The sequence below is a fragment of the Mus musculus genome, chromosome 4 (assembly GCF_000001635.26).
Source record: "Mus musculus strain C57BL/6J chromosome 4, GRCm38.p6 C57BL/6J".
In the NCBI taxonomy this organism is placed as follows: Eukaryota; Metazoa; Chordata; class Mammalia; order Rodentia; family Muridae; genus Mus; species Mus musculus.
Window position 1 is genome coordinate 147909753 of NC_000070.6, and position 27818 is coordinate 147937570.

Below are 27818 nucleotides of genomic sequence, written 5' to 3' on the forward strand. Positions count from 1 at the left end.
TGCTCAGGGTGCGGTGGGGGCCACCCAAAGTTCTGCTCTTTATTCCATGTTCATGGCTGCAGGAAGGGCTGGCAAAGACTCTAAGAAGCAGTGACAGGTAACGCAGGTCTAGGCAACTGAAAAGGAATGTCCCAGCCAGTTCCCAGTTCATAGTAGAGACTATGCACCCTAGAGGCCACGAGGCACTGGGTTTGAGAGACAGGAGTCCCACAGTCTACTGACAGTCTGTCCTTCCAGCCATGGGCTCTCACAACGCTCCCTGCTGATATCGCATGTATGCTGGCCCACCCCAGGCATCTCTCATACAGTGGTTTGAACGACATTTAATAGAACTCTCGTCTCTGTCCCTGTCTCCAGAGGCATCGGGACAGGGTGACCCAGTACAGTGTGGACATATGCCCCTCCCCCAAGCAGGGTCAGTAGAGAACCAAGCATTGTCACAGATGTCTTTCCTGCCCCCCGGGAGGATTTCGAGTTACAGTCTCAATAGAGACAACTATTTGCTCTTGGTGATAAAAACCTGAAAGAGAGGGGCATCAAGAGTCCTAGGTTCGGGGTGGAGTTGGGGTAGGTGGGTTGACCCAGACCTTGGTGGCACTGATACTTGAAACAGAATCCTGGGGGCTAGCCCTTCCAGAGCTGCTCTAGGCAAAGCTTCTGACTCTCCAGCATCCCAGGCAGCTCCGTCGAAGTCTGGCCCCAGGGAAAGTCAGAGGAAAAAGGGGGGCTGGGAACTCCTTGAAGATGAGCGTTACCATCTCCTGAGATTAGTGGGAGCACCATGGGCAGCCCCAGTCCTGGAGTGGGTGCCCCATCTCTGGCCTGCACCCCATCGTTCCAACTGGTGGCTTCAAGAGCTACAGGAGTTCAGGAATCAGAGGTTGGATTGGGTTCCTTGGCCCCAAGGGCTGCTGGGCAGTGGTTGTCAACGATGAGATAGGTCGAACAGAGGCAGGCACTGGGCAGTTAGGGATCGACGAAAGACACAGCAATGTAGCGCGTGCCCTTGGTAGTAGGAAGCCCCTCGTGATAGTGTGTGAGCCGCCCGGGGTGCAGGAGGGCCCAGCCCTTCCTTGGTGCCCTCACGGAGCAGTTGTAGCGCAGAAATCGGCAACCTCCGCCCTGGGAGAGAGGAAGCATCCATGAGTTCTTCCCAATTCCCATTCCTTTCCCTACAGCTAGCTCCCAGTGCCCTGTTCTATAATGGCCAAGGGGCCTAATAGCACCAAGGGGCTGGGGATGCCTGAGAAAGCACTAGGAGATGCAGAGGCTGACCTCAGAGTCAGGCGTCCCTGGGCAAAGGTCACCTCCACCCTTCACCCTTTGCTAAGTTTGTAATTCTCCTGAACCTCATGTCCTGCTTCTGTAGACAGCTGACGGGGATAAGCAAGAGTATACAACAGAGAGTTTAGCTACATGTGGGCCTGTAATCCCAGCACGCAAAAGGTGGTGGCAGCAGAATTAGGAGTTCAAGGCTAGCCTCAGCTTCACAGCAAGTTTGTGGCCAGCCAGGGCTACATGAGACCTTGTCTTTAAAACAAACACAACATATACATATATTCATTCATACTTGTAGATCGGTACTGCTTGGGGGGTGTGTGGCTCAGCAGGAGCATACTTGCCTAGGAAGCAAGAGAGCTCCCTGGGTTTCTGTAGCTCACAGACAAATTACTCATTCCTAGAACTTTGTTGCTCTGGCTGTCCTGGGTAATCCTGGCCTCTGGTCATACTAGATTTCAGTAACAACCTCAGAGTCTGACACTTCAAAACATCTTCAGGAATCGCTGACGCTCCCCTGGGGTCAAAACCTTTCCTGGTTGAGAACTCATGGCTCAGGGCTATATTGCTTCACTGTGAATTTGTTTGGCTTGGCTTTTTAAAGACAGGGTCTCTCTCTACATAGTTCTGGCTATCCTGGCAATCACTATATAGATCAGGTTGGCTTTGAACTCACAGAGGACCTCCTGTCACTGCCTCCTGGGTGCTGCTACACCACACATAACTTCCTGCTGTTAAGTTCTTAAAAATACCGTGTGATCGGGCAGAACAGTGGAGAGGTCCTTCCATTGGGTACTCCTGCTGAGGCCACTCCAGGCTTATCTAGGCTGTCATCCCCTTAATGGAGAAGCCCATGGAAAATTACCCAACTCCCAGACTGTGTACATCTATGAAGCTCCCTGCAGCTGCCAAGTGAGGTGACAGTGTTTGGTTTCTGCCTGTCAAAACCTCAAGTTCTCATACTGGGTGGGTGATGGCACATACCTTTAATTCTAGCACCCACGAGGCAGAGGCAGATGGATCTCTTGAGTCTACAGAGAGGCCAGCCTGATCTACAGAGCTAGTTCCAGGACTGCCAGGGCTAGATAGGGAAACCCTGTCTCAAAACAACTGTGTTCTGGATACTTAGGTGTAGTCCTAGCCAGCTTTCAATTAGCTATAAACTGTCTGAGTGGTCCCACCGGTAGGCTCCTGTAACAATAGCTTTTGCTGTTTTGGTTTTAAAAACTGAGTGGCGGGCTGGTGAGATGGCTCAGTGGGTAAGAGCACCCGACTGCTCTTCCGAAGGTCCAGAGTTCAAATCCCAGCAACCACATGGTGGCTCACAACCATCTGTAACAAACAAGATCTGACTCCCTCTTCTGGAGTGTCTGAAGACAGCTACAGTGTACTTACATATAATAAATAAATAAATCTTTAAAAAAAAAAACTGAGTGGCATGTAGCTCAGGATGGCCTGGATCTTTCTATGTAGCCGAACATGACCTTGAACTTGTGATCTTCTTGCCTCTATCTCCTAAGTACTGAGATGACAGGTGTGTACCACCATGCCTGGTTTTATATAGTGCCGCTGTGAGCCCAGAGATTGGTGACCACCTCTCAATACAATTTTTTTTTAAATCACATACAGACATTGATTGAGGACCAAGCTAGGTCACTCACAGAGGCCACGCTGAGGCCCTCAGAATGGCTTTCCTCAACCTCAATGCCTTCTTGGTTTCCCTAGTGCTATCTTTCAGCCACAAGTTTGTGCCCGAGACCAAGGCTGACAATCTCCCTACTCCCAAAGGAACCTTCTTCCTTCTCATAAGGAGGGTCCCCAAGCTCCTTCACCAGTGGCTGTCACTCAGTATTTATTCGGGTTTCTGACAAGCCATGACCTGGGTCCCCCCTCATGTGTTCTCATATCTCACATGAAGACGGAAGGAAAGAGAGGTGAAGAGACCTGTGAGAGGACACAGGGCTCGGGAGGAAGGAGCCCCGACCTTCTGGAGTTCGTGCCGCGGTTCCTGTGAAGGCACTTCTACTGCCAAGCTCTGCCTTGATGTCTTCTTCCAGGAAGCTCTCCCCACACACCCAGCCCCATCTTCCTCTGCGCCCTGGGACTCTCGGTCATAGCCACTGGGTTTTGCTCACCAGAGCCTGGCTCCTCCCTCAGCCTGTCCCCCGAGGCCCGAGGCCCTGGCTCACCTCATAATCTTCCCCAACCCTGTTCAGGGCTATGTTGACGGTGAAGGTAGAGGCGTCATGGTGGGGCATCAAGGAAGGCTGCTCATCGGGCTTATAGCGGACGACGAAGGCTAGATCAAACTGGGCCTGAGACGGGGGTGGGGGGTTTGGGGAGGGGGGGAGAAAGCTTACATCAGTCAAGAGAGGCATAAAGGGCCAAGAAGAGGCAGAGTTCTGCCTGTGAGGTTCCATCTAATCTGCTGTGATATTCACTCCCAGAGGATGCGGCTGCTTTTTCATTCTCCAGTGCCTGGAATCACAGCTGGCACAGAAGAATCTCAGGAAGAACGAACAGAAAGAGGGAAGAGACAAGGAGAGTGGGGGATGCGAAGGGAACAGGAAGGAGTCCAGCTCTGTTTTCCCTCTCTGGCCACCATATACACTGCTGATTTCCTGAGAATAGGCCCAGATGCACTAGAGAAGGTATGCTCTTCCAGGGGACCACGGTTCCATTTCCAGCACCCACGTGGTGACTCACGACCATCAGCAACTCCAGTCCAGTCCCAGAGAACCGGACAACTTCTGTGTCCTCCGCAGATACTGTATACCCGTGAGGGCAGTGTAGGGATTTGACTGTGCCTGGCCCAGGGAATGGCACTATTTGGAGGTATGGTCTTTTGGAGTAGGTGTGGCCTTTTTGAAGGAAGTGTGTCACTGTGGGGCATAGGCTTTAAGACCCTTGTCCTTGCTTCCTGGAAAGCAGTCTTCTCCCAGTGGCTTCCAGATGAGCATGTAGAACTATTAGCACCTTCTGCACCATGCCTGCCTGGACACTGCCATGCTCCCACCTTGATTATAACGGACTGAACCTCTGAACCTGTAAGCCAGGCCCAATTAAATGTCCTATGAAGAGTTGCCTCGGGCTGGTGAGATGGCTCAGCGGGTAAGAGCACTGACTGCTCTTCTGAAGGTCCTGAGTTCAAATCCCAGCAACCACATGGTGGCTCACAACCATCTGTAATGAGATCTGACTCCCTCTTCTGGTGTGTCTGAAGACAGCTACAGTGAACTTATGTATAATAATAAATAAATCTTAAAAAAAAAATAAAAGAGTTGCCATGGTCATGGTGTCTGTTCATAGCAGTAAAACCCTAACTAAAACAGGCAAGCATGCCTGTGAAGCAGGAGAATTGCTTTAAGTTCAAGGCCAGCTTGGTCTACATAGCAAGTTCTAGCCAAGCTTGGGGTATACAGAAAGACCCTGTCTCAAAAGGTCAAGGGGTGGTGGTGGAGGAAATGGGGGGCTGTAGCTCTGTTGATGAAGTGCTTGCTTGGTAGACATGAAGACAGACTTGTACATGATGCCAGTAGGGCAGGAAGGGATAGAGTGGGCTTACAGCCAGCTGGTGGCTTCTCTGGTGGACTAGTGGGACAATAGAGGCGAGGTTTAAAGACACAGAGAGCAGGGCTGGAGAGATGGCTCAGTGGTGAAGAGTGCAAGGTGCTCTCGCAGAGGACCAGGATCAGTTACCACCCACACGGCAGCTCACAGCTATCTGTACCTCCAGTTTCAGAGGACCCAACACCTTCCTTTGGCACCCCTCAAACACCCATGTCCAAGTACATGCAGCTACATATAAATAAAAATAAAATTTAAAAAGCAAAAAACAAATTGAATACATTTACAAACAAACAAATAAAAGCACAGAACGCTTAGCTCGATGGCGCGCACTTCTAATCCAAGTTATCTGGGAGGCTGAAGCAGAAGACTCTAAAGTCCTAGGGCCTGCCTGGGCTGCCAAGTGAGTTCAAGGTCAGCTTGAGCAAGTTAGTGAGACCGAGTCTCAAAATAGAGAAAACAGGAAACCAAGATTTAGGCTTGGTGGGTCACACCTGTAATCCCAGCTCTTGGGAGGCCAAATAAGGAGTATCATCCCAAATTCAAGGCCAGACTGCTCTGTAAAGAGACCCTGTCTCAAAAGAATTTCTGTTTAAAAAACAAAACTCTTTAAGCTCTCACCTTCCTTACTCTCATCTCTAGCCTTTCCCCCCACCCCCTAACGCGGTCATGGATGGCCTCCCTCTTTCTACCTTCTTTCTCTCTACCTTCCTACAATAAAGCTCTAAAACCAGAAAAAAACAAAACAAAACAAAACAAAAAAAAGCAGCTGGGCAGTGGTGGTGCACGCCTTTAATCCCAGCACTTGGGAGGCAGAGGCAGGCGGATTTCTGAGTTCGAGGCCAGCCTGGTCTACAAAGTGACCAGGACAGCCAGGGCTATACAGAGAAACCCTGTCTTGAAAAAAAAAAACAAACAAACAAACAAAAAAAACAAAACAAAACAAAACAAAAGCAACAAGATCAAGAGAGCTAGGAATGTTAACTCTGGTAAAATGACTGTCTAGACGTGCAAGGCCCTATGTACAATTCCCAGAACAGACAGACAGACAGACAGACAAAGGAAAGATTCACAAGAGGCACAGTCAGAGCCTAGGACAGCATGCCAGATCCATGGGTATACCTCAAAACACGTAGCCTCTCCCTCAAGCTGGAACTGTGCCCCCCACCCCCCATCCCGCTGCCTCCGGGCAGACCCACCCTAGTGTAGTAGCCAGGGTACAGCTTCTCTGTCATGGGGGCGATGTACTCCACCAGGAACTTGTGCCACTCCCGCTCGAAGGTGATCTGGTTCATATGGATGTCGATAGTGGGCACGTTTTCGTAGCCACCCTGGATCCGGTTGTCCTGGAAGTGGCCACAGAGAGAGAATCTAAGATGGCACCCAGACTCCCATGACCTCAGACCCAGGCTCTGACCCCTTCCTTCCCCTTGACTTTGGTACAGATAGGACATGATGTGACAAAGAGGAGGGGCACTGCAGACATCATTAAAGTCCTAATCCATTGGCTTTGGGTTAATCAACAGAGAGGTTATCCCGGGTGGTCCGATCTATCAGGTGAGCAGGCAGGTCATGGCTCTGTCCTCCAGCTTCAGGGAACAGACTTACTCCAGCAACAACATCATGAGCTGATAATGGGTCCTCAGTCCTTAAACAAAGAACAGCTCCAGCAGACCCCCAAACTGCACCTTCATGAGATCCCGAGCAGAGGAGCCAGGTAAGGCATGCCTGGATCCTGACCCTCAGAAACTGGGAGACAATGCATGGGTGCTTTTGGGGGTTTTGTCTTTGGTGCTGAGAACTGAGCTTAGAGTCTTGGGACACTCAGCAGGTGTTCTGCCACTGAGCCACATGGTATTTTAAGTCCCTTAGAAATGGCAATAGATACAGGAGCTACTATTCACTGAGGCTCTGAGGTCCATGACTGTCCCTGTCACTAAAGCAGAGATCCTCCCAGAAATAAACAAGTTGGGCAGGTAACCTACTCAGTTAGTCCGGCTGTAAGGTCAGAGTTCAGTCAGCCGGAAGCACAGAGATCTAGGAACGCATGCATCTTTTAAGGGCAATGCCGAAAGTTCCCAAGTCATGTGTAAGCGTAGAGTTAGGACAACCTTCACCATGCCACTTGCATCAGTTGTCTGATGAACGTGGACCTGGTACCCAATACCCTTTGTACCTCATTGGCTCATTTCATTCCATTTTCAAATGCTTGCCCAAGGCAAGAAGCTGAAGTATTCAACAAACAAGCCAGGAAATTAAAAACTTTGAACCTCACTTTAAGCTCAAAGCCACACAACCAGCAATGTCTGCTTGGGAACTTCCACACCCCCTTCCTTCCTTCCTTTCTTCCTTCCTTCCTTCCTCCCTCCCTCCCTCCCTCCCTCTCGCTCTCTTTTTTTTTTAAAGATTTTATTATATGTAAGTACACTGTAGCTGTCTTTAGACACACAAGAGGGCATCTGATCCCATTACAGATGGTTGTGAGCCACCATGTGGTTGCTGGGAATTGAACTCAGGCCCTTCAGAAGAGCAGTCAGTGCTCTTAACTGCTGAGCCATCTCTCCAGCCCCACACCCTGTTTCCAAGCCTTGTGCTCTTGCCTGTCTGCACCCTGAAAGTAAAGAGCCCTGGACAGACTGGCTAGGTAACCAGGAGAAGAACCTAGAAGGGCAGTCTCCTGCAGCCTCCCAGGTGTCTGAGGCATTACCTTATTATCACCCAGAGACCACTGGCCATAGTGTTCCATCTCCTCCACCAGCTCATCACAGGCCGCCTCCGTGAAGATGGGGAACCAGTAGACATCCGGACAAGGCTGGGAAGAGTGAAGAGTCTATCATCGGAGTCCAGAATGACAGCACCATGTCCCCCTAAACACGTGGGAACCCCTGCGGGGCTCCTCATGAGTCTCCCCCCCAGCCCACTCCTTGATCCTCGGGGAACACTCTGAGTGACCCAGAGGAGTAACGGCTCAGTGGATGCTGTTAGATTGATTGAGAGGCTGAAGAAAGACAGAGACCAGACAGACTTTCCAGCCAAGGTTACAGCCGCTGCTACCAGTATCAGCCTGGGGAGTGTGTGCACCTTGCAGAGACTACTGGTGTGAGTGAGAAGAGAGAGCCCCATCCCTCACTCTTGCCTCGGAGGCTCTGTTTGGGGACAGTCCTTCTGCCTCCATTCCATCTGTATTGGCTAGTTTTATGTGTCAACTTGACACAAGCTGGAGTTATCACAGAGAAAGGAGACTCCCTTGAGGAAATGCCTCCATGATATGCAGCTGTAAGGCATTTTCTCAGTTAGTAATCAAGGGTGGGAGGGCCCATTGTGGGTGGTGTCAAAGTATCTACGGACCTCAGCTGGAAAGCGCTGCTGGGAGAGAGGCCCATCCACCCAGGCACTGTCGGAGCAGACAGACAGGCAGGCAGGCAGACAGACATGCAGACAGACAGACGGCTCCCCCGCTGCACAATACACACACACATTGAATCTCCACCCTCATGTACTCCCACAGCAGCATGTGTGGGCTATGAACCCCCTACCGTCTCCACCAGCTTCCCCGCCAGGGCCTTGGTGTAATTCTCATGGATGTACTTTTCTTTCCAGTCCTGTAGAGAACACGACACAGACTGGGTTCCCAGGCCTGCCCTGGGTCAGCTGTGGCCACCTCAAGTGTAACGGCACCGGTGGCTCCTAAAGCGTCTCCAGCTTTCAGGCTCCTCGAAATGTGAGCAGGTATGGCCTCGTCAGAGGCCAACTACACTGCCTGCTGGGTGTGGGAGTGCTGCCGGGATACACAGGATCTCACATCTGCACTTATGCGTACGTGTGTGCTTCTGTGTCTGTGTATAGGCATGTACAGGTGCCCATGTCAGCCACACACCCCATCATTTGTGTGTACTGTCACACACTGTCACAACTACTGCTTCCTCTGATCAAGGCAACACCCTCAGGAGTAAGCCAAGCCAGGGAAGACCCATCTTAGAACCAAAATAAGGATGACCAAAGGGCTCAATTAAGTCATAGCTCCCTGCTCCACTAGGTGGCAATGTGTCCCTCTATACTAGAATAAAGCCCTGGAGGTGAGTGGGGACTCGTGGAGAACAGGTCATGCAGTCTCCAGTTGACAAGATCTGCCAACCGGAGTCTCTCTGAGTTCCAGCCCTCGTCCAACCAGCCAGGTCTTACCTCAGGGTTGCTGAACACCTCCCAGAGATCATTATGTAGGTGGGTGGTCTGGTAGTTATCCAGGGAAAGCAGGTGGCCAAAGGTGTGCCGGTTGGTCAGGAACATGAACACCTCCTATAGAGTTGATAGATAGAAAAGCTTCCTCACTCTGCACACCCTAGAGGGTGAGGGGCGGGGCATGCAGTGCCCACAGCCAGATTCAACCAGATTAAAGACCTGTGAGTACAGTATGTGCTCCCAGCACCCGTCACATCCCCACCCCAGGGATGCAATCAGAGAAGGCTTCCTGGAGGACTGAAGAGACGAGAAAAGGTTTCTCTCCCCCTTCCTCCTTTTCTTGTTTGCCACGCTGGGGATTGAGCCCAGAGCCTCGAGCCTACAGGGCAAGAACGCTCCCAAGGGCTGTGATCCTGACATGCTGATCACAGGGGAAAAACCTAACCAAGCCGTTACATCAAAGCAATGAGCCAGGACTGACGAGGATAAAAGTCTGACAGACCCAAGTGGAATCCTTGGGACCTGTGTCAAGGCAAAAGGCGAAAACCAGCTCCATGAAGTTTCCTCATCTCTACATGCACGCCATGGGATATGTGCACCACACTGCCCCCTCTCTGACTAACACACAGACACGGACAGATAGACAGACAGATACATAGACAGACAGACACACACTCACTCTCACACACACAGACAGACACAGACAGACAGACACACATGCACACACACTCTCACTCACACAAAGACACAGACAGACACACAGACAGACACATACACACTCACAGACACACAGACACAGACAGACACACATACACACTCTCATTCATACACACATAGACACAGACATAGACACACACAGACACACACACACACACACACACCAAAAACAAAAGCCGAGCGGTGGTGGCACACGCCTTTAATCCCAGCACTCGGGAGGCAGAGGCACAAGGATTTCTGAGTTCCAGGACAGCCTGGTCTACAGAGTGAGTTCCAGGACAGCCAGGGCTACACAGAGAAACCCTGTCTTGAAAGACAAAAAACAAAAAGAAAAGCAAAAAAGAAAAAACAAAAAACAAAAGAAAAGCAAAAAACAAAAAACAAAACAAAAAAAAGAGATATGCGGCGAGATATGACGACACATAAATGTCTCTTGGACATAACTACCAGACTACATCGAGGCGGGAAGTTCGATTTTCTTTAGGCTCTATCAAAATAATAAATAAACTGGGTGTGGTGGCACATGTCTGTAATCCCAGAACCTGGGAGACTGAGGCAGGAGGACCAGCCTCACCCCAGAGCCCTCAGAAGCTCCTTCCTACAGTGACAAGATGGCTGGAGGACCACACTCCTGGCACAAGTACAAGCCCCACCCCGGCCCCAAGCCCCACTGACCTGCTGTCGGACATTGGCGCAGAAACTCATGTCGGAATCCAGCTTGCTGTAGTGGAAAAGGTCTACGTTCTGCAGTTCAGCCCGCAGGGCACTGCCCTTGATCAGGTAGATGTTTGAGATGTAAGGCACGTTCCAGACGCCACTGAGAGAGAGGAAGGAGATGACAGGATCACAGGCTCGCTGAGGGCTCAAAGCCTGGGAGCCCAGAGCCTGGAAGAAAAGGCTGTATCAAATTATAGATAAACTCGGTGTGCTGGCACACATATGTAATCTCAGAACCTGAGAGACTGAGGCAGGAGAATCAAGAGTTGAGTCTATTGAACCTGAGTCAGTGTTTGGGGGGGTATTCATTTGGTGGATATTCATTTTCTTTTTATATGTTTTTATTTTGTGTACATACATGTGGCTATGCATGTATAAGCTACAAGACATGGGTGGAGCTCAGAGGACAACTTTTGGGAACTGGTTCCCTCCTCCCACCGTGTGGGGCTCGGAGACCAAACTCACATTGTCACGTTTGGCAAAAAGTGCCCTAACTCACTGAGCCAGCCATCTTGCCAGACCTAATCGGACTTTTTTCTTTTGTTTCGGTACTGGGGACGGAACACGGGGGGGGGTGGGGGGGGGCTTGCAAACGTTCTATTACTGAGTTAAATCCTAAACTCAACAGTGCTGATCTCCCCCTCCCACCCTGGGCATGGGAGCCCACGACAACTTTCAGGAATCCTTCTGTGTGTCTGACTCTAGTCCTCTTTCCTTGAGGTTCAGCTCACCCAGAGCAGTCATGCAGGGGAGGGGCACCACAAACCCAGAAAAGATGAAAGCACTGGATACTCACACACGACGGCCCTGCACAATGTCCACGTAGTCCTCTGAGCGGGCGTAGTACCCATCTGCACTCAGACCCCCCCAGAAGTTGGACCAGAGCCTCCCGTGGCGGGTCATGAGTGGCGCAATGACATTCCTGAGTAGGGGGTACAGGCAGACCAGACTAAGGATGGGGAAGGGGAGGAGCCCAGCAACCAGTGATTTGCATACCGGGATCTCTCGGGTAGGGGAGGCCTGGCTCATCAGAAACAGCCCATCCCTCCTGTGCTGGGGACAGACCCAGGAAGGTGCCATTCTATCAACCTTTGAAGTTGTCAGGCTGGGAGCCCCAAGGAGTAGAAAGTCAAGGGGCCTCTCCCAGCCTGAGTAGGCTTTGCTCAGGAGGCCACCCACGGTCTTACTTGTTTTGTTCAATCAGGAGCCTTAGGCTGTTCGGCTCCGTCAGAGCCACATCAGCATCCACACTGAAGTAGTAGGTGCAAGTTTGGTCCTGACGGCACAGGTCTCTGTGAGAGGAAAAAAGGGGAAGGGGAGAGGCAGGGAGATGTTGGTCCCAGAGCTCCCTCAGAAGATGACACATCTGTCCGCATAGCTTGGCTTTATGGTGTACTGGGAAAAGGGAAAAGGGCCGTAGGACTCACGGGAACTCATGAGCAGGCTGGGACCTCAAGGTCCCCCTCCCAACTCTGACAGGCATCCGAGCTCTCAGATTAAAGACTTGGAAATGACAAAGGCTTCATCTGGAGGAAGCAACAGCCCACCAGACGGGGCTCAACGGTGGGTGCCTGTCTTGAGAGCAATTGAGCAACTAGCAGCAATGGAAAGTGGGGTCCCCAGCAGCGGCAGAGCACTTCCTTGGTATGTGTGAGGTCCTGGGCTTATTTCTAGAACCCCACATTTAAAAAAAAAAAAAAGGCATGTCGCTGGGTATGATAGTACACACCTGTAAATAACAGCACTTGGGGCAGGAGAATCTGAAGTTTAAGGGCAGCCTTGGCTCTACGGTGAGTTCAAGGCCAGACTGAGCTATATGAGACCCTGCCTCAAAAATGCCAAAAACCTTCCTGAAAAGCTCCCTTTTGTTCAACTAGTCCAGGGCTCAGAAAGCAATGGTCCTTGGTCTGAGGCTTCCCACCTCCAAGTTCGTTTCACCCAGAATGGTTTTCTGTTTCTAAATGACTAGGAGAGGGGGTAAAAAAAAAAAAATCAAAAGAAAATTACCCCTTCCTGTGAGGAAGTCAAATTTCAGTGTCCCTAAATAAAATCTTTCTGGAACACAATCTTACTCATTCATTACACATCGGTGGCCATCTTTACGCTACGCGGGCAGACAGCTCAACAAGGGTGAGGAAGTCCACCAAGCTGGCCGGCAGAGCTGATTTCCATCCAGCACTTTACAGGACGTTCGAAGGAAGTCTGCCGGCCCCAGACTGAGACAGAGGAAGCTTCTTTTTTTTCTTTTTTGAAACAGCACGGAGTTCCAACTGGCCTTAAGCCAGCTTTAGAAGTGAGGATGACCTTTGACTCCTGACCCTCCTGCCTGAGAGTTCAGGTGTGTGCTACCATGGCCAATTTATGTGGTGCTGAGGATCAAACAGTGTCACCACGGACGCTAGGCAATCACGCTACCAACTGAGCTACGTCACTAAACCTACACCAATGGATTCTTGTGTCTTCATCTCTGTTCGGTTTCATTTACTTTTTTAATTATTATTTAGCGTGTGAGTTCACCACAGCATGCTTATGAAGGTCAGAGGACAACGTTATGAAGTCGGGGCTATTCTCCGATTGCCATGTGGGCGGGCTCAGGAGGTAAACACGTTTACTGAGTCACTGTAGGTCTAATAATAAAACGAACCATGAGAGACTGTTTCTCTGTCACTCCTGATCTACTTCTGACCCTCCAGCCTTTCCTCTTGCTCCAATTTGCTTCCTGAACCCACATGACACTGTCTGGGGGTCCCCACGTTGCTACTTCCTCATTTCACAGAGGAGAGCCCCGAAACCCAGACAGGGTCAGGACTATGTTGGAGCCCACAGAGCCTTGTGAATTCCCAGCCTGCTGCTCCCAACGCCATGGCCCATCCGCCCACCACCACGAATGGAGAGAACCCATGAGTGACTCACGCGCCCATGTTCCTGGCGTCGGCGTTGGCCATGCGCACCTCAGGACCCACTAGCTTCACAGACTGGTACTCACTGCCGTGCTCCGCCAGGAACTGCTCTACCTGAAGTTTGTGGTGCCGTTCCTGGGGTGGTGAGGAGGCAAGGGGCAGATGGAGACGCAGCACCCCCGTCACTAGCCAGAGAATGCTGTCTCTGACACACTCCTGCCATCTGCATCTCTGTCAGAGCGTCCTTCTCTGGCGATCCTTTCATGCTCATCTACCCCGCCCAGGCCCTGCCCCACTGGCCTCTTCACAGCTCCATCATCAGGACAGTCCCTCTTCCCAAAGACCCCACATCCAGAAACTCTGATGATCTCTGGGGTGTCATGTTAACCAGTGTACCAGGGGATCTGTATGCATATCTGACAGTCTGTACCTGGGGCCCCTATCCTGGGGACATGGGGAGAACAGGATTTTTAGTCCTAAACCTAAGTAGGGGTGCCTAACCTATTGACACTGTGGTATGACATCATCATCTACACATGCCATCCTGGGTTGCGTGTCCCACTGCCTTTCTGTCTGTAGGGGCTTGATGTACATTGGAAGTCGGGCAGGGAGCCAAGCTGCGTGGGAGACTGTGGGTCCCTGGTATCAGGCATCTTGCTACAACTGGAAGATACAGGAGAGACACAGACAAGGCATCTGAGCGGACCTCAGAGAGGACAAAGGGCCCCATAGACTAAATAAGACGTGGCCAGTCAAAGACACATCAAAGCAGAGGCGAGAAGAGGCTTTACCCAGCCAGAAGAGTGCTGAGCCACCAGGCCTGCTCTCCACAGAGCTCAGGGCTCAGGACTTGCACCTACGTCCCCTGTCCCCTGAAGCTGCTAAAGCAACGGCAACCCAACTTGACTGTCATCAAAGCAAACCCAGAAGCACAAAGCAGGCAGCAAACAAAAAGTGACAACAGTCAATGAATGAGCTCAGCCCCCATAGGCTCATGTGTTTGAATAGCTGGTCCTGGGTTGGTGGAACTGTTTGGGAAGGATTAGGAGGCATGGCCTTGTTGGAGGAGGTGTGTTTCAGGGGCAGGGGCAGGGGCAGGGGCAGGGGCAGGGGCAGGCTTTGAGATTTCAGAGGCTTTCTGCCCTCCCTACAACTCTCTCACACTGCCCTGCTGCTCACAGCTGTACATGTGCACTCTCGGCTCTTCCAGGCTTTTGTTCCACTACCGTGGACTCCAACCTTCTGGAATCATAAGCCCAATCCATTTATGATTTATCTCATAAGTTGCCTTGGTCATGGTGTTTTGTCACAGCAACAAACAGGTGACTAAGACCCAAGGTTACCCACTACACACTTCCTGTGAATGAATGGCAGCCTTCCCCGACCCCCTTACTATTATGGGTAAAACCTAGGGGCTCCGGACTGGAGAGACTTGACTATTCATCCATTAAGAGTACTTGCTGAGCTGAGAGCGGTGGTGCACACCTTTAGTCCCAGCACTCAGGAGGCAGAAGCAGGTGGATCTCTGAGTTTAAAGCCAGCCTGGTCTACAGAGTGAGTTCCAGGACAGCCAGGGCTACATTAAAAAACCCTGTCTCAGAATAGATAGGTAGGTAGGTAGGTAGGTAGGTAGGTAGGTAGGTAGGTAGGTAGGTAGGTAGGTAGGTAGATAGATAGATAGATAGATAGATAGATAGATAGATAGATAGATAGATAGATAGATAGATAGATAGATAAATGTGTGCTTGCTGCTTTCCCAGAAGACCCGCGCTTGGTCCTCAGCACCCACATCAGATGGTTCACAACTACCTACAACTCCAGCTTCAGGGAGTCTAGCACCCTCATCTGGCCTCCACGGGCGCCTCTCTCACGTGTACACGCGCACACACATACACATAATTTTAAAAGTCAAAATATTTAGAACCCACACACTAGGCAAGTAGCTATGTTACCTACCCCTTTATAAAACTTTTTTTTTCTTTTTTTTAAATGGGAGAGGGCTAAGCTCACTATGTAGCCCAGGGCTGGCTTTGAACTTACAAACCTCACATCTCAGCCTTCTCAGTAGCTAGCCAGCTCCTCCTGACCCCCTTACTCTTCTGTGCACTTCAGAGGGTAACCTGTTTTTAATATCCGCAGCAATTCTATGTGGTTACCACAATTCTGACCTCAATTTAACAAAGGAGAAGAAAGAAGGAGAGAGTTTAAGGTTGATGCCCCAGGTCACACAACCAAGGAAAGCTATATTGCCAGGCTACAAGCCCAGTCCGCCTGACCTAGTGATTTAGGGACACAGCCTGCTGCCCACTTCCACTCGGCCCAGACTCACTGAGATCCTCAGAGGTCTTACGCCAGCTCACAGGGCTGGGCCCTCGAGCGGAGCCCCCCAGGGTAGCTCCCACTCACCTGGTTGTGAATGAAGAGCCGCATCTGTTTCTGAGGGTATCGTAGGCGCAGCAGCCGCAGGAAAAACAAGGATAGAAATGGTGTGGGCTGCTCAATGAACACACCGACCAGGACAGTGGGGAGAGCTTCATCCTGCAGAGGGAGGGACAACACAAGAGTCAAGCAGGGTCTAGGTACTGCCTGCTACCAAGCCCCAGGAAAACTGAGGTGGAGGCGCATGCCCTCAGGAGGCTAGATGCCCGGGTCACAGAGGAAAGCAGGCCATGCAGGCATGGGGCTGACAGAACACACGGTGAGGCCTGTTTAGGAAACGTACAGGAGGTCCCAGGGTCCTACCAAGGCCAATGGATAGCATGACACCAGGTCCTGGCTGGTGTGGTGTTCAAGCTGGGCCATACATAACAGCAAGTAAGGGCTCACAGCATAGGAAGAGGCTATGGGGCACAAAGGGCTAGGGAGAAGAAAGCAGACTTGGACATCAGGAGGAAAGCTGGGCTTGGGTGACCCACAGACAGACAAACACCTTTTCACCTCTCCCCAAAGCACCATTCTACTCAAGATCACCTCCTCCTCTCCCCCATCTCATGGCACTGCCCTCAACTGCCCCCCTCAGCTCACGCCAGGCCTCACCCCAATGCCCTTGAGGCTCCGTAGGCCCTCGTCACACACGGTGCAGCCCGTCTCGAAGGTCCAGAATCGAGGAATGTAGTTGCCCAGGTAGTTCAGCTGCAGCTGTTGGGAGTGAGGTGCAAGGTTGAAGAGGAGCCAAGAGGGCCCCACACCCCACTGCCAAAACAGCAAATTCCTTCTCCCTGCCTGCCATCGTTCACTGTCTCTGGAGGAACCCTCTCTCGTGCAGAAGGGCATCCTGAATGTAAAGAGGGAGCTGAGAGCTTATAAAAACCCAGATGCCTAGATAGGAGTCCAGGCAGCAGAGCTGGGTGAAACCAAGACCAGGCTGGCCTTGAACTCACCATGTAGCCAAGGACTTTAAATTCCTGAGGCACACTAGGCGAACAGTCTTACCCATGAGTTACACCCCCCAGCCACAGAGCTGCTTATTTTTGCCCCTGGCTCTCTTCCTCTCCTATCCATAGGATTCTAAAGCTAGTGACTGGCAAACATGCTATGTGACACAGACCAGTCCTCTGGGACCACCGTCTGCCTCCGGCCCCTTCCACTAAGCCATGAGCAGAGCACTCTTTGTGACAGACGGGTCTCTGGGGCAGACATCTGATCCATGTTCACGCAGTGAATAAGTGACTGCCATATCAGGACAGCACAAGGTGATTCTGGAATCTTCTTCGGAGCCTAGGTGGGACAGCAGCCCTTTTTTTATGGGTTCTGTGGTCCTGCCCACCACAATAGAGAAACAGGACACCAGGCCAAGCAAGTATCAGAGGACCCCAAACAGTGTCACTCCCTCCCTCCCAGGGTGTAGTCACAGTAGAAGGATTGGGACTCTGGCTTCCTCCCACACTCCCCCAAGGCCGAGCCCCTCCATACCTTGGTGGGCCCATTGCCATGAACGACCACTGGGAGGGTGTCATAGGCCAGATTTCGTGCTCTCACGTGGCCCATTTCAAACTTGAGCACAACTTCATCTGGGGGTCAGAAAGCGCAGTGGCAGAGGGGCCAAGGCTGGGGCCTCACAGGCTTCAGCCCTGCCAAAGTCGCTGCACCCCTCTGAGCCTCAGTTTCCCCATCTGCAACTTCCTTCGTTTTGTTTTTAAAGATTTGGGTTTGTTCTTTTTTCAGTGTATGTGTGTGTGTGTGTGTGTCTGTCTGTCCGTCTGTCTGTCTGTGAACATAAATGCAGGTGCTCAAGTTGGCCAGAGGCATCAGGTCCCCTGGAGCTGGAGTTACAGGCGGCCATGAGCTGCCTGACACAGGTGCTGGGAACCAAACTTGCATCTTCTTGAAGACTTCCTAACTACTGAGCTGTCTCTCCAGCCATGCTTCTTGAAAAATTATATTCAGTCAGGCATGCCTTTAATCCTAATAGGCAGAGGCAGGCAGACGTCTGAGTTCAAGGCCTGTTTGGCCTACAGAACAAGTTCCAAGACAAGGACTACATAGAGAAACTCCGTCGCAAAAATTAAAATTGACATTACATTTATTTATTTAGTGTCTATGGATATAGATGTGGGGGTAAGAGAACACCTTGCCAAAATCAGTCCATGGGTCTTAAACGCAAGTCTTCAAGGCTTGGTAACTGAGCCGCCTTCCCAGCCCTGAAATCCCTTCTTCAGGGAGGGAAAGTGTGGCCAGCAAGTACTTGACACGACAGAAGGGAAGGAGCACAGAGGCCACAGTGACCCTAGTCCTTAGTGTGGTGACTCATTAGAGCCGGAAGTGGGAGGGGGAGGGGCAGCAAAGACTAGAACATCCCAGCTGCAGACACAAGGGTCAGCACTGAGCGAGGTGTGGTCAATCAGGAAGACCCGTAGCAAAGTCACCACCGGCTTTGGGCACAAGGAGAAGGGGTAACTTGTACTGATATGACAAGCAGGGCGCCTCTGAGGGCCAGGGGCCTGCCTTGAATATCACTGCCTCCTCCTAAGTGAACAGCTGCCCTTCTCCCACCTTCAGAGAGACATAACTTTGTCCCCAAAACATCTGGAGGGTCTCTGGGGACCCGGGCAGGAGGCTGACAACAGCTCAGCACAATGACCAAGGAGGAGTCACTTGGTTTTCTTTCTGAAAACCTTCAACTCCTTCCAGCCACTCCTCAAGCCTCCCACAACTCGGCTCCCCTCCCCCCCCTCAGACTCCACCCCTTCTCCCCTCTGAGACCCCGCCTCCTCTTCTCTCCGGCTCCTCCCCTCCTCCCCTCTGAGACCCTGCATCCTCTTCTCCTCTCTGGCCCCAATCCTCCCCTTTAAGACCCTACGTCCCTTTTTCCTCTCCGGCCCCACCCACTCGCAGTGCTACTGCTCACCCAAGGCTCCATCCAGGTTCTGGAAGATTCGGCAGCGATGGTCCAGGCTGATATTGATTTGCTCCTGCAAGAAGGAGGGCACGGGCTGCAGCAGGGACAGGCCCCAGCCAAGACCAGGTCCCCAGCACACCCTGCATGGGGAGCCTGCACCCCCCACCCCTCCCAACCCCTCCGCACTAGCTCAGCCTGCCACATTCTAGCTCTATTCACAGAGAACGGGGAAGTCTCAAGACTGGCAGGAACCTAAGAAAGCAGCCTGCTCAACCATAAGGATGCTAGCACCACATGACAGCGCACGCTGAGGCATAGCGTTACTATGTGTCAGTCTCCAGTCCCAGGTTTCTATGTACATATATGAATCGGATCCTCACACCATTCCTGTGAGAAATGCTAACAGTATTGTTTTTCATCCCTTAATTCTTTAACTTCTGATTTTGTGCCTGGAGAGATGGCTTCGCAGTTAAGCACACTGGCTGTTCTTCCAGAGGTCCTGAGTTCAATTCCCAGCAACCACATGGTGGCTCACAACCATCTGTAATGGAATCTGATGCCCTCTTCTGGTGTGTCTGAAGAGAGCAACTGTGTACTTTCATACATAAAATAAATAAATCGTTGAGAAAAATCTCTGATTTTGGAGACAGGATCTTAGACTTTGAAGGATGGTTTGGGCTGACTCAAGTTCATGATCCTCCAGTCTCAGTCTCTCATATGCCTGGCTTTTTAAGTTTTTGTTTCTTTTTATATGTATGAGTGTTTGCCTGCACGGATGTAAGTGCGTTGTGCGCACCTTTACCCACTGAGCCGAGCCACAGGCTTTAACCCAAACACACACACTCATTACCACTGAGCCATGACACAGGCTTTGCTTTAACACAGCGCACTCGTTACTCTAAAGAGTGAGCAGTGACTATGTTATTTAAAAGCCCCCGAGTCTATGGCAGTTTGTTACAGCAGTCCAAATGGACTGACACACCAACCCATTGGCTCAGATCCCAGAGGCTGTCCCTGGTGCAGCCTGGCCAGTGGGATCCAGGGTCAGGATCCCCCAGGCCCCTCTCCCCGGCCCACCCACCACCTCTCACCCTCTTCTCCGGGTTCAAGAAGATCTTGGTATAAAAGAGCTGGTCGCTGTCACTGTCCTGGCCTTCCCACTCGGCCACCAGTTTGCTGAGGCTGGGGGCATAACCAATGAAGCCTGGAGAGGGAGTGGGGACAGAGACAGACAGACACTTAGCTTCCAGCCTCTGAGCTGGCTTCCTCCGTTCCCTTCCCTCTCACTGCGGTACTCAGAAGCCCAGCCCCTTCTCTTCTGACTGAGAGCAGGTGGGATGCAAGCTAGCTAAGGCCACCAGACGAGCATTCCCAAGACCAATGGAACCTGCTGAGCTGCACCCACTTAGTGCTAGGCCCCTAGGAGGCAGATTTGGAAGGAGCCTTGGATCCCCCTTAATATAATCATCTGAGCAACTTGCATCAGAGAAGGGGAGAGGCTGAAAAAATGCCACACAGCACTCCAGGGTCTGAGTCTGTCCTGGTAAGTAGAGAAAGCTCCAGAGGTGCTCCTGGAAGAAGTGAGGGGATGCACCAGCAGGGAGGGAACCATACACACACACACACACACACACACACACACACACACACACACACACCCAGGCCATGGCAACCGAGTTAGCTCTCTGAGATAGTGAGACTAGCTCTCCCTGCTGAGGCAGGGTGAGACCTGTGGGTTCTACTCTCTGCAAGGACTGAAAAGGGCTGAGGGCCAGGCTCAGCACCAGAAGAGGATGAAGCCTAGGAGGTAGTGTGGGTGTAGGTGTGAAAAGGCAGACACAGAGGTTTTTAATTGTTTTTGAGAAAGGGTCTCACAAAGCTCTGGCTGGCTTCACCCTTACCAGTTAGCCAAGAATGACCTTATGAACTCCTGCCACCATATCACCAATTCTGGAATGGCAGGTGTGGTACCATCCCGCCTATGTAGTGCTGCCCATGGGACCCAGACTTGGTGCACTCGGGCAAGCACTCTGCTAACTCAGCCATACACCCCAACCATGTTTTTTTTTTTGCTTTTAATTTTTTGTACACATTTTTGTGAACGTGTACGAGTGTGTGTATGGGTGAGTGTGGGGTGAGTGTGTGTATGTGTGGGAGTGGTGGTGGGGTGCGTTTATGTACTAGTGCGGGGGGGGTATGTTCGTGTGTGTGAGGGTGAGTGTATATGAGAGTGAGTGTACATCTGTGTGTATGGGTGAGTGCGTGTTTGTGAGTGTGTGTTTGCGAGTGTAAGTGAGTGAGTGAGTGAGTGAGTGAGTGTGTATGGGGGATTGTAGGTCAGAGGACAACTTGGCAGAAGTTGCTTCTCCCCTTCCACCATGTGGCTTCTGAGGATCAAACCCAGACTGTCAGGCTCAATGGCAAGAGGCTATGCCCACTGGGCAATTTCATTAGTCTAGTCTTTCGAAACAAGGTCTCACGTAGCCCACCAGTCACTGGGCTCTGGAGATCTTTGGGAAGCAGAAGTGATGTGGAAGGTGAAGGTGTCAGGGGTGACTCACATTGTGAGGAGGACCCCCTCAGAGGCTCTCTTTGAGATGGCATGCATTTGAAACCCATAAACCACGGCGATGTCAGGCACCGGACCCCTCGCCCTGTACATAACCACTTTACCTCCAGAGCCCAGGAACCGCTTGCCGTCGGGGACTGTGGGATACTTGGCCTCCAGCCTCCGGTCCGGGTAGATATGCTCCTCTGCGGAGAAGACCACCTGGCTCTTGGCCTGCTGGAACTTCTTTAAGAGTTCCCGGGGTCCCGAGGCAAACACCACGTCATAACTGTGGCCAAAGCGGGAAGAAGATGAAGCAGCTCCAATTAGAGCACCCACAGGAGGACACAGGGACCCCCTCACATTCTACACCAGCCACCACCTGAGAGACAGATCTGCACACCACCACACCTTGCAGTCTGCCCCACTGCCATGCCATAATAAAACTAGCTCATCCGTCATCTCTGGCAGCTTATACCTCACCAAGGGGAGCACTGGCCTACGTCACAGAGACACACCCTGGGGTCTCCTGACCCTTACAGAATCTTAGCAAGGAGGGAGCCTCCTGATGTCCAGGAAAGGTCCCAACACCACTCTGCACCCCCAGGACCCGATTCCCTGCACACCCACCTGTCAACGAAGAGAATAACCAGGTCTTCCTTGTCTGCGTGCTTTTCCAGTGCCTTCTTCAGCAGCCGAACCTTCTGTCCTCCACCTGCTGCTGCTGGTCCTCCATCCACACTCCAGTCCTCCCCCAGGCCCAGTGACTGCAGAGAGAGGCCCCCAGCTCTTGGTAGAGTTTGCACGGTGGACACCTTTGCTTCCTTTCAACTCAACGCAGGGGAACCATACTAGATGGAGGCCAGCAGTGGTCACGTGACCACAAAACAATACACAATCAATACATCCCACTCCCTCAGCCCTTCCCATAGCTAGAGCTTTGAGCATATAACCCAAACATGACCTATCACTCTCCCCTGGGTCTGTTGTTAAAATTAAGGCAAAATTGTCATCATTGGCTGAGAGCCAACTGAAGAGTTGTGGGGCTAGAGTCAAGTTACGGCACTGGAGAGAGCCTGTTTCTGGAGATGGAAAATAATGCCCGTTGATGCTTGGGACCCTGGATCTAGCTATATCTGAAATAACACCCTGTTTCATTACAAACCATAACAGCTGATACCCTCTCTTCCTGGGCTTATCCCCAGCTCTGTACAGGCCATGATGAGGCTGAGTACATCTCTGTCCCCTGTGCCCAACACTCAGAATGGTCACTGAGGTGAGGCGAGGCGAGGTGAGGGCTGACTTCCTGCAGGCCCTATGAACTGCCCAGAGATGACAGGAAGCCCATGCCTGGCAGACAAGCAGTGCACACACTCCAGAGGATGTGTTTAGACCACATCCATCGCAAGATGCCCCAGGGAATTGTGGGAATGCTGGCTCCCAGGTCCTGCCGTCTATACTAGCCTTCCCAGCGAGGCCTCTGCCCACTGCCATCCAGGTACCACTGCTCATCTCTCTAGCCTCCACTTTCCCTCTCATTCACCTCCTAGGATCTGCTCATACTCCACCCTTCATCCTAACTCAAGCTCACTCGTCAGCTTCTGGGAAGCCTCCTCTTGGCACCTACATCTGTCCCAAGATCCCTAACTCTGGGAAGGAGATGCTCCTGGATACGCCACACACACACATATACACCAACACACACGGTCTCTGCCTTGCCCAGGAAGCCCTCACCTGGATCTTGTAGTTGAAGAACTGAGCTGAACGCTTGAAGCGGCGGAAGCCCTCAGTCTCTTTTGTGGCCACAGTGAGGACCAGAAGGTTGTCTGTGGACAGAAAAGGGTGTGGTGAGGGAAAATGAGGACATGAGCCCTCAACAGTGGCCTTCATCACACCACTACAGCCAAGGGCTCAGGCTAGGCTACGGATAAAACAGAGGTGTAATCCTAGTCTCCCCATTCCCTCCCTTGGGGTCCCTGTGTGTAGGAACTGACAAACATGCCAGGCAGCAATGGATATAGGGGTGCACCCTGCCTTGTGAAACGAAGTCTCTGGCTTTAGAAGGTACAGGCCTCACGTGGGGGAGGGGGGTGGAAAGGAGGATGCCCTGAGCGCTGACCATGGGAGGATCACTCTGGCCAGTGCTTGCCATCTGGGGGTGGCAAGTACAGAATGCAGAGGTTGCTTGCTCTCTACGCATGCGTGGAGGGTGGACATACTGTGTGGTCCTCCCCAAACCTGCATGGCTGACTCTCCCAATGCCATGCATGCTTCCAGTTCAGACTGCCTGGGGTGGAAACCAATGTGAAATCCCCCCATCCGTCCATGTCTGTGGCCAGAGTAGCTGGTATCATCTTTCCTCCCTCTCCCTCCCTCTCATTTTGAAAAGGGTCCTCATGTGACCCAGGTCGCTATCCAGCTCCACAGGTAACAACGCTGCCCTGGAACTTGTCTCTCAGTCTTCCCACCTCCACTCGCAATCGCTGAGATGCCAGGTATGCACCGACACACTCAGCGTGCCTGGCTTTGTTACGACCTTCTTAACAAGGGGCCTCTCCCAGCTCTGCAGTGTGACTGCACCTCTGCAACAGAACATGCTAGAAGCAACTGCCAAGACAGCGTCTGCGGGAGCCCCACCCCCACCCCTGATAGCCCCTCTAAACCCTACTGTGAGGCTTGGATACCTTAAGAAGAAAGGGTGGGAGCTGGCCTGCCAACCTAGATCCTAGCACTACCTCTTACAAACTGTGTGACCCAGGGCAAGCCCCTGGAACTCAGTTTTCCCCTATGCAGTAAGGACAGTGAAGTGCCTGCCTTTCGGGGCTGCTAGACACTTGGCACACCGTGAGAGAAGTCAGAGCGGCTGATTGGCGAGGGGGACGCCTTGCCCAGTATTCATGGCTCTGTGTGGCCAGAGGGTCGACTTATTTTATGGTTTGTGTATGATTTTTTTCTTCAGCTGAGTCTTGCTGATGGCTTCTGTCCTTGCCAAAAATCCCAGGGCCAGGCATGACAGTGGCCCCTCTCCTTCCTCGCTGTCAACCCCTGTGATTCCCACTCAGACGTTTGTCCCTGGAAGCTGGAGGACAGGCCCACCATTCAGTGGCTCCTCTGAATCCAGGACTCCCACTTACCAAAATGAACAGAACACCCCCCACTCAAAAACAAAACCAACCAACCAAACAATAACAACAAAAACAAACCAGCCAGGCCAGCAGCAGACAGGGAGGGCCTTCCCCTTCCCCTACCTCTGAACGTCAGGAGTTTGAGCTGAGAGAACAAAGGAGACCAGGTCTAGCAAACTGCTTAGACAGGAAGCTGTCCCCGTAGCAAGTGCCAGAGGCAAAGCAGGAATTGGCAGGATACAGTAGGGTAGGTTCAGGGGCTTGGGCAGGAGCAGATGATGCTATAAACAGCTGTGGAGGAGTACCCGCCCCACTTGACCCTAGGAGTCCAGAGAAGAAAGATGCAGCACACATGAGAGGAAGAGCTCCCACCAACTCTTGTCTGAAAAGTTAAAGTCTCCCTGAAGCTGAGGAGAACCAATCTAGTCACCCGTTCTGAGGCCCTCATGCCAAAAGGGGGCAGGAAGAATATCATAGGCCAGAAAGTGCCTTGGCTGTCCAGGAATTCACTCTGTAGACCAGGCTAGCATCAAACTCATAGAGATGCCCCTGCCCCTGCCCCTGCTTCCCGAGTTCTGGGGTCAAAGGTGCGCATCCACCACCACACCCAGCCACGTTCATACCCCTGATCCACTACAGCACCCAGCATGGTAGAACAGCTGACTGGAGATAGAATCCAGAACCACTGGGGCTTCTCCAGTCTCCACCCATGCAGGTACCCTCTCCAGTCCACCATCAAGCCCATCAGAGCTCTGGGCCACCCACAAAGTATCAACAGGAGGTATGGGTTCCACCAGGATAGCACCCCCACCCTACCCCCTCGCCCCACCCCCACCCAACCTCAACAGCCACCAGGGCCACATGGGCCTGGCCACCTGAAAGCTCAGCCTTCCCCTCCTGCTGCCCAAAGTCCAGTAATGATGTCCCCAGATGGACAAACTATGACCCCAGTCAGCAGAGATGAAAGAGGCATGGTGGAAGAGCAGAGTGTTACGAACAGTTGGCTCAGCAAGGAATTTAGCCTTCCTGAACTCCACCATAGGAACCATGGATGAAGGAGCCCCCTTTCAGAGATTAATGTGAAGACCCAAATGAGTGTCTGAAGTGTGGAACACAGTGTCTGCCGGTGACGCCTCCATTCTTGGCACAGAGCGGGAGCTGAGTTCTGGGCTTCCTAGAGGGCAACTGAGGCTCTTGGAACTGGGATGGTCTGGAGTATCCGAGCACGCATCAGCAGAAGCAGGAGAAAGTGAAATGGAGAAAAAATGGCTGCCACTGGGCTCCAGGTTCCTGCCACTAGGTGGGCCTTTGCACACATTACCAACTCTGTAGTCGGGACTTATCAGAGTCTCTTATCTATCTTCCTTTGATGCTAGATTAGACCCTACCAAAACAAACAAACAAACAAAAAAACCCCAAAACAACAACAACAACAAACCTAGCTGCTCTGAGCTTGGAGAGAAAATGCCCAGAGCCTTGACTTTAAGGGGACTCAGGGGCTGGTCTTATTTGAGGAATCTCTTGTGATCTCTAGAAATGAGGTCTTGCCACTCTGTGTTGGAGTCTAAAATACCAAGCTTCTCAAAAACTGTGCATCACCAACGCGAAAGGCGTGTGACCCTATGTATAACTGAGCACAGATGGAAGACGGAGCAGGCATGCAAAAACCTGTGGCTCCCAGCACATGGGTTTCAAAGCCAGGTTCTTTTCCTTTCCTTTTTTTTTTTTTTTTTTTTTTCTTCCTTTCTTTCCTTTTTGGTCAGGGTCTCATGTAGTCTAGACTGACTTTAACCCTTCGTGTAGTTGAGGATGACCTTGGACTTCTGATAACCCTGCTTCAACCTCCCTGAGTACTGGGGTTATAAGCATGCACAACTATGTTTAGTTTATGCAGCGCTGGGGACCAAACCCTGGGCTGCATGCGAGCTAGGCAAGTGCTCTTACCAACAGGGCTCACCCACCGGAGCCCTCCACATTCCTACCACCCACCATGTTCAGGCCAACTCCCATGTCTCCAGCAACATGGGTGGAAGAAAACAGGATGCCCTGGAGAATGCGGCTGATTTGGAGCCTCAGTTTGTAAAGCTGGAAAACGGGGTTAACATAAGAAAACACTTCCAGCAAACGTATTTAACTGGTGCTTAACTAGTGAGGCCAGGCTGCAGCAGATCGTGTACGATAAACGGGAGTCTTGCTACTTATTATGGGAATTGTGATCATGGACTCCTCTGAGCGCCAAATGAGGGTAGGGGGCGCGCAAGGGGAGAGTGTACTTCGGCTGTCCCCTCCTCTGCCCGCAGCACAAACCTAGGAATCCCGACCCCATGAGAGGAAGTGATCTACCGGAGTCACCCGCGGGCAAGTGGACAGATGACCGCAACCCAGCTCCCCGGCTCCCCCCCTTCCAGCCCAGGTCGCCTGGACACCCCGGTCCTCGGCGAGACAGACGGCCAGGCACAGCTCCGCCGCCGCGTCCTCACCCTCTAGCTTGGCGTCATCCTTCGCCTGGACCAGAAGAAGCCAGGCCAACGGGGCCAGGAGCAGCAGGGACCGCATAGCGGAGTCTCGGGAACAACCCGCCGGCACTGAGACAGAAGCTGAACTGGAAACTTCGCGACGGGGCCGGCGGGCGCTGCCACGCACTGAGCCCGCCCCGGGGGCGGTGCCGCGCACGCCTCCGCCCGCCTCGGGGAAGGGTTTTCCTGCTTAGGCTTCTAGGTCCTCCAGACTTGGGGCAGGTCGTTGTGCCCCCTGGGTCCCGATGCCGGACCGTCCATGCTCTCCCTCCCCCGCTTCTCTCCAAGTGGGCGAGGAGGGCGAGGCCTTGATGTCTAGAAGAGGAGACTTAATATCATCTGCACCGCGATGGTGGGAATATATATATAAAGTCTAGCCCCAGCTCCCAAAAGAGAATCACTTAATTCAACTTTCCGCTCCCTGGAAGGAAATCAGAAAGTAGTCAAGGAAATTGCAGCGGTTAATTATGGGATGGATGTGTGTGTGTGTGGTGATGGTGGGGGGGGGGTATTAGATGGATGGATAAGTGGGTGTGTAAGTGGGTGAGTGAGTGGATGGTTGGATGGCGGTATAGGTGGATGGATGGGTAAGTGGCTGGCTGGCTGGATAGATGGATGATGGGGGGCCAGATGGATGGATGGGTGAGTGAGTGGATGGATGAATGAGGGCTAAGTGGATGGAGTGAAAATTTTCAGTGCCATTCACAGACAAAGTAAAAGAAGGTCAAAAGTTTCTGGAGCAAGGGTTCCTGGTCCAGATGTGAGCCAAGCACATCTACATTTAGACAAAATCTGTCAAGCCGTAGAAGAGAGCTCAAACAGGGACCCTGGAATCTCAGTCCCACAGATTAGATCCTAGGGCAGGGTTCGGGAGGGCGGGGGAGGAGGGGCTTGACGAAATCAGGGAGTTAGGGAGATTTGGTCTTTCACAAA

At 52.0% G+C, this 27818-nt stretch overlaps 1 protein-coding gene across 1 annotated transcript; it reads right to left on the bottom strand.

The window, feature by feature from the left end:
• Plod1 (procollagen-lysine, 2-oxoglutarate 5-dioxygenase 1) lies at nt 1-27024 on the bottom strand. The gene is made up of 19 exons (NM_011122.3): nt 26850-27024; nt 22979-23070; nt 21875-22011; nt 21370-21533; nt 19788-19900; nt 18706-18769; nt 17271-17368; nt 16395-16496; nt 15765-15896; nt 13372-13493; nt 11646-11750; nt 11255-11380; nt 10417-10558; nt 9028-9141; nt 8382-8447; nt 7553-7657; nt 6045-6191; nt 3468-3593; nt 1-1122 (listed from the first exon to the last, which is right to left on the bottom strand). Exons 1-19 carry the CDS (start codon nt 26923-26925, stop codon nt 967-969), a joined length of 2187 nt encoding a protein of 728 aa, NP_035252.1. The 5' UTR covers nt 26926-27024; the 3' UTR covers nt 1-966.
• Nucleotides 27025-27818: the final 794 nt, after the last annotated feature.

Excerpts from the sequence above, each read along its gene's own strand:
- Plod1 (NM_011122.3), bottom strand. The coding sequence starts at position 26,925 with ATGCGGTCCCTGCTGCTCCTGGCCCCGTTGGCCTGGCTTCTTCTGGTC. Across the intron at positions 13,494-15,764 it reads GGCTCTTCATTCACAACCAG|GAACGGCACCACAAACTTCA; the intron begins GTGAGTGGGAGC and ends TCACCACCCCAG. Across the intron at positions 11,751-13,371 it reads GACGCCAGGAACATGGGCGC|AGACCTGTGCCGTCAGGACC; the intron begins GTGAGTCACTCA and ends TTCCTCTCACAG.